Source organism: Doryrhamphus excisus, chromosome 10 (genome assembly GCF_030265055.1).
Source record: "Doryrhamphus excisus isolate RoL2022-K1 chromosome 10, RoL_Dexc_1.0, whole genome shotgun sequence".
In the NCBI taxonomy this organism is placed as follows: Eukaryota; Metazoa; Chordata; class Actinopteri; order Syngnathiformes; family Syngnathidae; genus Doryrhamphus; species Doryrhamphus excisus.
The window spans coordinates 3,606,224-3,618,923 of record NC_080475.1 but is presented as its reverse complement, the minus strand read 5'-3'; the positions used below and the strand labels follow the sequence as shown (position 1 = coordinate 3,618,923).

The following is a 12,700-nucleotide window of genomic DNA, read 5'->3' as shown; positions in this document are numbered from 1 at the left end:
CCTGACAATTACTTTGTGTGTCCCTCTCATAGGCCTGTCCCTGGCTCTCTGTCCTCATTGTTGCACCTAAGAAACAGACAGAGACAGCCTCTGCCAGCCTCCATGCCTGGAACGCTTCCAGACCCCACCATGCCCGGCTCCTCCGCTGTGTTGATGCCCGTGAGTACACAATGGAGCACAATGCACATACTCATGGACACGCATACGTCGTGCTTCGCTCACATTCACGCGTAGGATACGTTTGAGCCTCCTGCACTGCACGTAAATTGTGCTCCCAGGGATGCTCTTTGTCACCATTAAAATGACACAGCACAGGGAAGTTGGTTCCGGCAGAAAAGAGGAGATCCATATCTTGGTGTGAGATATAGATTGTATTGAAATGATGCCAAAAAAGAGAAGAAGAGATCCCTCTGGAGATCCCTAATAATTTACTACTGTACATAGTCTTTGGTTATACCTCTTAATCATCATTACTGAGTGAAATGGTCCACTTGGATTAGAGGATTGGACTGTTCTTTTCTTCCTATTATGTTTCAGAAGTGCACAAAACATGCATGGATGAGTTTGGTGTAGAAACCCAAGAGTCATGACCTAAACCCCATGAAAGACCTTGGGGGTGAACTCTTTGTTATTATTATACTGCAAATGGTAGACCAGCTCCATCATTCTTCATTCATTCATTCATTCATTTTCTACTGCTTATCCTCACAAGGGTTGCAGGGGTGCTGGAGCCTATCCCAGCTGTCTTCGGGCAAGAGGGGTACACCCTGGAATGGTTGCCAGCCAATCAGTTCTAGTCAGTTCCAGGGTCAAACTGTTTCAGACTGATCATAAAACATGTACAGTTCATCACAGCGAGCCGGTCCTGTTTTGTAACATTATTAGAGCCCTCTAGACATGAAATAGCACCCCTAGAGTCACCTTTACACTTATATTACACCAATATAGTAAATATTCCTTCATTCATTTTCTACCGCTTATCCTCACAAGGGTTGCAGGGGTGCTGGAGCCTATCCCAGCTGTCTTCGGGCAAGAGGGGTACACCCTGGAATGGTCGCCAGCCAATCAGTTCTAGTCAGTTCCAGGGTCAAACTGTTTCAGACTGATCATAAAACATGTACAGTTCATCACAGCGAGCCGGTCCTGTTTTGTAACATTATTAGAGCCCTCTAGACATGAAATAGCACCCCTAGAGTCACCTTTACACTTATATTACACCAATATAGTAAATATTCCTTCATTCATTTTCTACCGCTTATCCTCACGAGGGTCACGAGAGGCGGGGTACACCTTGAACCGGTCGCCAGCCAATCACAGGGCACATATAGACAAACAATCATTCACACTCACATTCATACCTATGGACAATTTGGAGTCGCCAATTAACTTAGCATGTTTTTGGAATTTTTGGAAACCGGAGTACCCGGAGAAAACCCACGCATGCACGGGGAGAACATGCAAACTCCACACAGAGATGGCCGAGGGTGGAATTGAACTCCGGTGTCCTTGCTGTGAGGCCTATGCGCTAACCACTCGACCGTCGTGCAGCCCGGAATAATAATAATTAATATAATGATCAGCTTCCTTCATTCATTCATTTTCTACCGCTTATCCTCACAAGGGTTGCGGGGGTGATGGAACCTATCCCAGCTGTCTTCAGGCGAGAGGCGGGGTAAACCCTGGACTGGTGGCCAGCCAATCACAGGGCACATATAGACAAACAACCATTCACACTCACATTCATACCTATGGACAATTTGGAGTCGCTAATTAACCTAGCATGTTTTTGGAATGTGGGAAGAAACCGGAGAAAACTTGGGAAGAACATACAAACTCCACACAGAGATGGCCGAGGGTGGAATTGAACTCCGGTCTCCTAGCTGTGAGGCCTATGCGCTAACCACTTACCACCGTGCAGCCCCTCTATATCATTCTTATAAATTCAATATCCACGTGTCCCAACACTTTTGTCAACATTTATTATGTGTCCACGTTGTAACGTGACACAGCTTGTGTTTTTGGTACGAGAAAAAAAAAAGAACTCTCCCATATTTATTAAATTAAGAGCTAAGCCATTTTGCGGGAAGATTGACGGTTCAGGAAAGGGGTGCAGGTTAGGGTGATATTTTGACACAAAACACACTTAGTGCAATTAAGGCTGTGTGTCAGGTTCTAGTCCACAATTCTCTGTGGGTGAAGGGGGGGATGGGGATCATATATGGAGTGGAAGGGGGATGGGGGGGTCCACCGCAACGCACCACCAGCCAGAGTTGAGCAGCTGTGAAGCTGCAGCAGCAGCAGCTTGCATTGGCGCATGTACTATACACGCATGTACCCACACAAAGGTTCCTTCTTTCCTGTACTGCTGACCTTTCACCCCTTGTCACCCGCTCAGCTGATTTCAACACATAGGACCACACCGAACGGCGTCGCTCGCTGGCAGGTGGTTCCCGCCAGGGCCCGATGTTTGCATATGTCCGTTCAATTTCTGAGCGCATTCTGCAGCCAAGAGGGGCCTGCGGTTTTGATGCGTGAGTGCGACTGACACTCGCCACGCAACTATCAGAAACACACACACACACACACCTCTGTTTCACCAGCTTCCTGTGTTAAGTCTCTCCATACCGGCTTCCTGTTTGGGGTCGGCTCCTGTTATCATCACACAGAGCTGTGCACAAGGGCGGCCTGTCATGTGAAATCACACTCTCGTGCTCGCTCATCTTTGTTTTTTTCATGTCATTTTGGCTAAAATATTTTGGATTTATTGACTCACTTGTTTTTTTTTTACAACCGTTGTTGTGTCGTCAGATGGAGAGACAAATGTCCATGGGTGCCAACATGATGGGTATGCAAGGTCCCACCCACAGCAGCCCCTGTTCCTCCGCGCACATTCCCTCCATGCACTCAGAGGCCAAACTGGTGAGTATATGCATACATATTCATTTATGAATACACAAACTTAAAAGCAGCTTTATTTTCCGCTGCGCTTTGCCAGCACGGCCCCCGTGCTCTTGGGCCTGTGCGGATTTCATCATTGGGTGCGTAATCAAAGCTGCGTCTCAACTTGCCAGCGCAGCACCGGGGGACTGGAATAAAGAAGTCTTTATGTAGTTGCGGCCCAGCTGCCCGCTCTCTGCCTGATGTATATCTTAATGTACAGAACATGTTCTGTAGGTCCTGCAGCTTGTTAGCACTAGTTCAGCACAAGAAGGGAAAACTCAAGTGATGTCATCCTTTACAAATGGAGCGGCGGCGGTGGGGGGGGGCGAGAGTTACAAAATTCCAAAAAATTAATGCTAACATGAACAATAATAACCTGCACAGTAGCTCATAGTTCATCTTTTCAAGGGACAATACTATAGAAATTAAACTTAATATCCTTTAGATTAGTCAGTGTTTAACTTGTATAGCAGCAAAATTTGTTCTCAATCAGAAATCACTCCACACTCTTTATTGCTCTCTGGTTCTACTATATATTACTTATTGTGTGGAAATATGGGCTAATAACTATAAAAGCAATCTTCACTAGCTAAATGCACTGCAAAAAAGGTCAGTAAGGATAATTCATAATGCCGCCTACATAGAACATACTAACTCCTTATTTCTAAAATCACAAATACTTCAACTTGCTGATATAGTTCATCTTCAAACAGCTAAAATAATGCATAAGGCTAAAAATAACCAATTAGCTAAAAATTTCATCCAATACTTCTCTACAAGAGAGGAGAAATATGATCTCAGGGAAGAACTACATTTGAAACACTTATATGCTAGGACTATGTTAAAAAGCCATAGCATTTCAGTATGTGGAATCAAACTATGGAACGGATTGACTGAGACCCTCAGACAATGCACAACGATGAGCCAATTCAAGAAACAAGGAGGAAGAGTCTTGAACCAGTCATGATGTATGGTCATATCACCTCATACTTCGGTATGTGATTAAATTAAATTAAATTAAATTAAATTAAATTAAATTAAATTAAATTAAATTAAATTAAATTAAATTAAATTAAATTAAATTAAATTATTATTATTAATAATAATAATAATGTTTTTAATTAATTAATTTAATAAATTAAAAACAAAAAAACTTAAACTATATCAGGAAAGCAGGAAGTGAACAAATGTAACAGTTGCTGATTGTAAAAGTACCAGATGGAGGGGTAGGATTTAATAAGCTTTGCTTCTTCCTACTCCTTTCGGACATGTGGAACTATGAACTGATTATGTGATGCATTCAATTGTAATCTGATGCATCTTCAAATGAAATAAAACTAGTACCAAGAGTGAAAATAACTCAACAAAGAGTCAACACAAGCCGATACCAAAGTTCCGTGGCGGTACGTAGCTTCATGGTGTGGGGCTGCATGAGTGGGGAGCTGCGGTTCATGAACAGAAACAGGTGAACTACTGTATCTAACATCCTTCAGCTCCATCAGCGAAGTCATCATGTCGGACTAAAAGATGATTTCTTGTGAACTTCATATCCAAGAGGATTAAGGCAAAGCCTGATAACTAACCGGTGTCATTAAGTAAAGTTACTCGGGACACATTTTGGACGTGTACTCTCTTCTTCTGCCAGCTGTTTTGTACGGTAACTCTAAAAGCACCATATCCAAGTTTCTATTCTATAATAGCGTCCCTTGAGGAGATATATAATAAAAAAACCTGGTAAGATGTGAGCGGTGACATAATGTGATTAATGCGAATGTGTCACATTAAGTGATATGTCGTGATTAATACTGTGGGAACATTCATCGTTATCCAAGATTTTGATGAGTAACGAAAACGGGAAGTTCTCCATCCAAAGAGCAAAAACGTCCCAACTTGGGAAAGATAATGGTGTAATGGAAAGCGTTGGAGACACTCGCTGATAGTTGACTTTGTCGGCGAGAAACATCACGCGGACGCGGCGGCGAAGGAGAGCAAGAAAGAGAGAGAGAGAGGAGTAGTAGAGGTCATTAGAAGAGTTATTGCTCTGATAGAGGAGCGCGGGAGCATTCCCAGGGCATTTAATTCTGCCTCTTCCTCCCGCTCTCTCAAGATTGATCGTCTTTGTGGTCTTTTGAATCTCCTCAACGGTTCCTATGGTAACGTGGCGGGGGTAACACAATATCGGTGTATTAGGCTTATCTCTACCTCTGGCCCTCGTCCAGACACATCTTACTCGTTTTTGTACTCCTCCTATCTATGTAATTGAATTGTAAATGCTCCATTGGGCCTTCCATAAACATATGCAGTCACTAAGTGGCTACAGGCCACCGGTTTAGTCGGCACAAAAAGCAAACTGCTGGATTCAGATTGTCGGAACATAACTGATGGACTTCCATGATTACAGGCAGAAAGAATTATGTGGGGGCAATTGTGTTATCAAAGGTGCCATCTTTATATAAGTATGTGTTTCATAAGCAAAGAAAGGAGTCTGAATTCCATAATATCCGCGCCCAGGCAGGGTCGATAAATACGGCTTCGCTATCGTATAACTTTGGACCATGATCAGCCCCATGTGTCCCCTGTGACGTTCCCGATCCGGCTCTAATCGCATTACCCCGAACCATGTTGACGTTCCGCCAATGGGAAATCTCCACACTGTAACCCCACACCCCTGAGGCACGGACCCGGGTGCACTCTCTCTCTCGCCAAAGTTTACATAGTTGCAGCCGGGGAAGTGGGATTGAGTGGGACTTTGACTGACATGAGGGGAATAGATAGACAAGGAGTTGACAAGTGAGAGACACTCATATTCCCAGACACAAAACACAAGGAAATTGGTATAATTCAACACTCGAAAGAACTAGTTTCCTACTCCACTCTGCTTTTGTTTGATATTTTGCGGTAACCCTCCGCAGGTTTAACCCTCCCCTGCCAGAAAAAAAAGCACAGTGTGGGGCCAGAGCTCGGGCTTAATGAAGGCTGATTGATTTTGTGGTGGGCCAGTGCAGCAGGGAGGCCTGTCTCTGGTGTAAATAGTTAATGAGCCCAAGGACTGTTGTGGCCGCTCGGGGACTCATAGCTTGCTCTACCCTTTCTGTTTGGACTTTGTGGACCCTAGACTGTATCTCTGCATCAGTGTCCATCTTTGTTCTCTTATGTCTCCCTTTTTTGCCATAAGGGGCGTCACAAGGTTCTGAGGACACGACATGAATGAATGTAGTAGACATTCAAAAAATCCCCAAAAATCTAAATATCCAAAAAACAAATAAGGAACAAGAACTTTCCCACTTTTGGACAGATTTAGTAGAGATACTCAATTGTTTTAGGCCACCATTAAATGTACACAAGTACACACAATCTACACTGCAAAACCGCTCCTCAAGCACTGCAACCATTCTGTCCAGTGGACGGTGATCAATTATATAATAATCATTATTATTTTATTAATTAGCCTATTATTATTCTATAATTATTCTGATTATAATGATTAATTATTATTTTTATATTATTAATAATGTTTAATAATATTATTGATTATTATTATTTATTATGATGATTATAATTAACATATTATTTTTCCGATTTACTACTACTAGTAGTAGTAGAAAAAAAAATAAAGTAAAAAAAATCATCAAATTATTTTATTAGTTGGCCTATTATTATACTATCATTATTCAGATTATAATTATTAATTTTTATTTTTATATTATTAATAATGTTTAATAATATTATTATTTATTATTATTTTTTATTATAATTATAATTGAAATATTATTTTTCTGATTTACTACTACTTCTAGTAGTAAAAAAAAGTAAAAAAAAGTATAAAAAATCATCAAATTATTTTATTAATTAGCCTATTATTATACTATCATTATTCTGATTATAATTATTATTTTTTTATTTTTATATTATTAATGTTTAATAATATTATTAATTATTATTATTATTAAAATATTATTTTTCTGATTTACTACTACTACTACTAGTAGTAGAAAAAATAGTAAAAAAGTAAAAAAATCAATTAAAAAAACTCAATCAAAAATTTTACTACAAGTAGTAGTAGGATTACTATAGTAGTAGTAGTATATATATATATATATATATATATATATATATATATATATATATATATATATATATATATATATTTTTTTTTTTTTGCCCTTTGCCCTAATAGGCAAGCCAATAAGCAGGCTAATATTAGCCTACTACTACTACTACGAGTAGTAGTAAGCTAGTATTAGCCTGCTTTTGCTCTATTATATGAAATTTGCCAGAGATTTTTTTTGTAAAAAAAAAAATCAATAAAAAATATCTAATTATTTAGGGGGGCTTAAGAACATTTTAGGGGGCTCAGGCCCCCCTAAAATAGGCCTAATGACGCCACTAAGTCACCAGCGTTTAAGTGGGACACCGTACTTGTATGTTTTCCATCTTTGCTTCTAGTTGTCTGGGAGGGTTTGCTGAGATCCGAGTGTTTTATTAGTTTTGGTACAAGTGATTTTTTTACTGTGAAGCACCGGGTGCTTGTGGTGCCGGGTGTGGTTGTGTTCCTGTTCTGTTGTGGTCTAGGGAACAGAATGGTGCGTGTTGTGGGCTAGAGGTTGTGGGATAGTTGACCCTGGTAGTGTGAAGGAAACAGAGACGAGGCCAAGTTCCACAGCGTGCCGGCCAATACATTACATCACCGCTCGGAGCCGGTTCTCCGCAGGGCCTCGTGAGCACTCACAGACATATGCACACACACACACACATATACACACATATACACACAGTGCTGTTTCATCATCTCTGCACAGTGACAAACACTCACAGGTAGATGTTCACTCTTAGTCCCAAACAACATATGTGAGTGAAACATGACTCAGCTCATTTCGGTGGGCCCATTTCCAAAGTGGGTGACATTGTTTTTTGTGTTCCTTTCAAACGAGCTCTCGGCTTTTTCTACATCCTGCACGCCTGCCAATTTCAGACAGCCAAGTCTTTTTCATGTTTTTTTTGGTGCCGGCGCATGAAAATGTGTTATTTATTAGCATGCAATTAAATATTGTTTACATTGTTACTAAGGACAATAAATGTGTCACTAAGCATCAGGCTAGGTGCTGAGTGTTTAATGAGGTAAACAATACTATATGTTTGCTCCACTGCAGCGCTCTTGGCTGCGGAGCTGGCACACCACGAGCCGATGACATAATTCCTGGCATGTTCTAAATGTGCTCCTTTTTTACTTGGCGGAGGGAAAAAACTGCCTCTCTTAAAGAGATATTTCATAGTAGCTATAATCAAAGGCTTTCTGACTGGCTGAAGTACTTTTTTAATTTTGTTTACACAGCCTTTGTAGGGTACTTGCTTTTATGGGCATGAAGGTTAGTGATGTACGGTCCGATACTGAAATATCGATACTCTCGATACTACAGTCTTTTGAGGTAATTTTACTCGGTATTGTATTTACACTAGCAATAAGTATGAGGACATCGTATGTTTATCAGCAACAATTGTCAAACTTGGGGGCTGCACGGTGGTCGAGTGGTTAGGACCGCACAGCTAAGAGACTAGGGTTCAATTCCACCCTCGGCCATCTCTGTGTGGAGTTTGTATGTTCTCCTCGTGCATGCGTGGGTTTTCTCCGGGTACTCCGGTTTCCTCCCACATTCCAAAAACATGAGCCACATGAGGATAAGCGGTAGAAAATGAATGAATGTCTGTCTGCAATTAATTGAGTTAACTATGGGGGAAATTATTCACAATTAATTATTTTAATCGATTGACTCATTTTTATGTAAATTTTTTTTATAGTTTTTTTTTTTTACGGCTGCACGGCGTAGAGTGGTTAGCACGCAGGCTACACAGCTAGCAGACCCGAGTTCAATTCCACCCTCGACCATCTCTGTGTGGAGTTTGCATGTTCTCCCCGTGCATGTGTGGGTTTTCTCCGGGTACTCCGGTTTCCTCCCACATTCCAAAAACATACGGTCTCTTTGTCTGGGTGGGTGGAGACGGGGCCGCTAGCATACACACAGAGTGCAGAGGAGTGTAACATAGTAGAAATGATATTAGTAGATTGCCAAATATTGTCATATATTTTTTATATTTATGTCATAGTATACTGGCCGCACGGTGTACGAGTAAAGTGGTTAGCACGTAGGCCACACAGCCTGGGTTCGATTCTCAGCTTGGACATCTCTGTGTGGAGTTTGCATGTTCTCCACGTGCATGCGTGGGTTTTCTCCTAGGTTAATTGGCGATTCCAAATTGTCCATAGGTATGAATGTGAGTGTGAATGGTTGTTTGTCTATATGTGCCCTGTGATTGGCTGGCCACCAGTCCAGGGTGTACCCCGTCTCTCGCCCGAAGACAGCTGGGATAGGTTCCAGCACCCCCAACAACCCTCGTGAGGATAAGCAATAGAAAATGAATGAATGAATGTTGGTGTTCTGTAGTTGGCAACTGTTATTTTCCTGAAACTTACTTATGTTCAACTGCTCATTACTGAAGAACAAAAAAATGTGAAGACCAAAAATTTTTTTCTGATGATAGACAGGACTCTAATCTTGTCTTTTGGTAGTTTCCATGTTCTCCCCAAGTTTTCTCCGGTTTCCTCCCACATTCCAAAAAACATGCTAGGTTAATTAGCGACTCCAAATTGTCCATAGGTATGAATGTGAGTGTGAATGCTTGTTTGTCTATATGTGCCCTGTGATTGGCTGGCCACCAGTCCAGGGTGTACCCCGCCTCTTTACTGGGATAGGCTCCAGCAAAGTATGAAGTTAAACTATTAGATTGGTATTTTATTAGTGGAGCCTGCCAGACTAAGCCTCTTGTTGTGAGGAGTAGTGCACACACACAATAGAAGTGGAATTCCAGGTTTTGTAAGCAACATCTGTATGAATGACAGCATTGTCGGAGCGTGATGTCATCGGAGAGGGACGGTGAGCTAAGAGCACAGCTGAATCTGCAGGCGGAGTATGTGTACTGTATATATTTGTGTCAGCATGTGTGTGTGTGTGTGTGTGTGTGTGTGTGTTGGTGCACGTGGTAGCAAATGACTCATTCCACTGGCAGCATTGTCCTTGGAAGTCAAAACACATTTGTGTGGATGAACCGGACTACAACAAAGCATCATTTTAAATGTAATCATCAATGTAGCTTGGTCACTTTGCGTGTACTTTTGCACATCGTATGAACATGAAAGCTCGACACGGGACACGTGGCGACATGTACCACCGCCATGCAGATGCAGATGATGAATGTGCAATTGTCCGTTTCACCATGGAGGTGGGTAGATTGAGAAAGAGCTGTGAGTTTATCAGTGCTGGACTCCGACCAAGGAGGGGGCCCCCTTTCTCACACTGCTTCCACTGTGTTGTTGTTGTTTTTTTGTTTTTTTTCAGACCACCAGACTTGATGTCTCTAGGACTTGTCAAAAGATAAATTGATGCACTGTGTTGTGTTTACGATGAGGTGACACTCCTTGATTACCAGTTTATCTTGGTAACAATATAGATGCACGTTTCCGATACAGACACCGATACCAAACACATGTATAAGACTGTTATATTATCTGCAAACTGTATTTGTATATAACTCTGGGTAAAATTGTTGATTTGTTAATACTTGGGTTGTTTATATTATGGTAATGGTAATGGTTATGGTTTTATTTCATTTGACCATGCATCAGATTACAATTGAATGCATCCCATAATCAGTTCACACTTCCACATGTCCAAAAGGAGTAGGAAGAAGCAAAGCTTATTAAATCCTACCCCTACATCTCATACTTTTACAATCACTAACTGTTACATTTGCTCACTTCCTGCTTTCCTAATATAGTTTAAGTTTTTTTTTAAGTTTTTTGATTTTTTTTTAATTAATTGTTATTTTTTGTCATATACCAAAGTACAAGGTGATATGACCATACAATAACATAATGTGTACCATAGTAAGTGTCAATATAGTGATCTATATAGCACATCATGACTGGTTCAAGACTCTTCATCCTTGTATTTAGCAAACATCAACTGCTTGTATTGTTTCTTGAATTGGCTCATCGTTGTGCATTGTTTGAGTTCCTTACTCAATCCATTCCATAGTTTGATTCCACATACTGAAATGCTATGGCTTTTTAACGTAGTCCTAGCATAGAAGTGTTTCAAATGTAGTTCTTCCCTGAGATCATATTTCTCCTCTCTTGTAGAGAAGTATTGGATGACATTTTTAGGTAATTGGTTATTTTTAGCCTTATGCATTATTTTAGCTGTTTGAAGATGAACTATATCAGCAAGTTGAAGTATTTGTGATTTTAGAAATAAGGAGTTAGTATGTTCTCTGTAGGCAGCATTATGAATTATCCTTACTGACCTTTTTTGCAGTACATTAAGTGTTTCAAATTTAGTTCAAATGTAGTTCTTCCCTATTGTTTTTATTTTATTATTTTTCTATAATGTGTATTTTGTACTGCTGAACTGATTCTGGACTCTTCTGTGCAATGCAAATTTCCCCACTGAGGGACGAATAACTGCATATCTAATCTTATCTTAACTGTACATTTTTCTATGTATTTATCACAAGCGGGTGGTCCCGATCACCCCCAAAATGCCCATAATATCAGTTTTTGTGACTTGAATGTTTACAGATAGAAATATTAGTGTTAGTGTGTGGATGGGGGGGGTGACAGTTTTGTAGCAAAGTGTTGCTCCATGTTGATTTTTGCTGTGCTGATGATGCGAAGGCCATTTGGTCACGGTTGAGGGCCTGTGAATGGGACGGGATTCGACAAAGCCAAGCCTGGGTAAACCGGCTGCCATCACCCCATGGCCCACTGTCCGTGAGCCCCCCCCAACCCCCACCCCCACCCCGCCCGCCCTCTGAGAACTAACAACCAACACACCCCAGACACTAACCATTGAATGAGTTATTCCCTGGACTCCACAGTAAGCCCTCCAACACCAGAGAGGTGATTGGATTAAGATTGTTGGGGCAAAGATTTCACTCTGATTACGTTCAGTCAATATTGACTAGTTTGGTCAATATCGGATCTACATGGACAACCAGGCGATCCCCTGTGGGCACGCTTTGTTTTTCTCTACACGGAACAACAATTTTGTTGAAAGAATAGATTGCTTCTCTTGGAGATTCCGAGGAATCTTATGCCCCTCGAGGTCTCCAATAGACCTCTTCCACTTCATGGTACATAGCAATAGCAGGTACTACCAGGTACCAGTATTATCTGGCCAGCAAGGGTTCTAAGTGAGCTGACTGCAGCACATTTGTCATCCTACCCGCATCGCAAAACATGCATGCTGATGTCAGGACATACTCACACTCGGCCAATCGTGGGGCCCGTGCACACTTAACACCTAAAACGCTGTATGTTTTTGAGCGATCTAAAATACCATGGCACAAATGCTACGCAAGTACATTGTACCAACATTTCTAGGTTACAAAAACGGAAAAGTATGTTTGTATAAGGCGGCACGGCGGTCTAGTGGTTAGCGCGCAGACCTCACAGCTAGGAGACCAGGGTTCAATTCCACCCTCGGCCATCTCTGTGTGGAGTTTGCATGTTCTCCCCGTGCATGCGTGGGTTTTATCCGGGTACTCCGGTTTCCTCCCACATTCCAAAAACATGAGCCCGGACCCACATGAGGATAAGCGGTAGAAAATGAATGAATGTCTGTCTGCAATTAATTGAGTTAACTATGGGGGAAATTATTCACAATTAATTATTTTAATCGATTGACTAATTTCTATGTTAATTTTT

At 41.2% G+C, this 12,700-nt stretch overlaps 1 protein-coding gene across 9 annotated transcripts in view; it reads left to right on the top strand.

Annotated features, from left to right (window-relative positions):
* creb5b (cAMP responsive element binding protein 5b) overlaps window positions 1–12,700 on the top strand; it is an 85,510-nt gene that overhangs the window by 50,558 nt on the left and 22,252 nt on the right. For all 9 annotated transcript variants that reach the window (XR_009131926.1, XR_009131925.1, XR_009131928.1 and 6 more), the window contains 2 exons: window positions 33–159; window positions 2,809–2,919. Coding sequence is in view for 5 of the 9 variants with exons in the window: in XM_058085595.1 (XP_057941578.1) it covers window positions 33–159; window positions 2,809–2,919 (238 nt within the window). In the remaining 4 variants the exon portion in view is untranslated. The remainder of the gene's footprint in view (window positions 1–32; window positions 160–2,808; window positions 2,920–12,700) is intronic.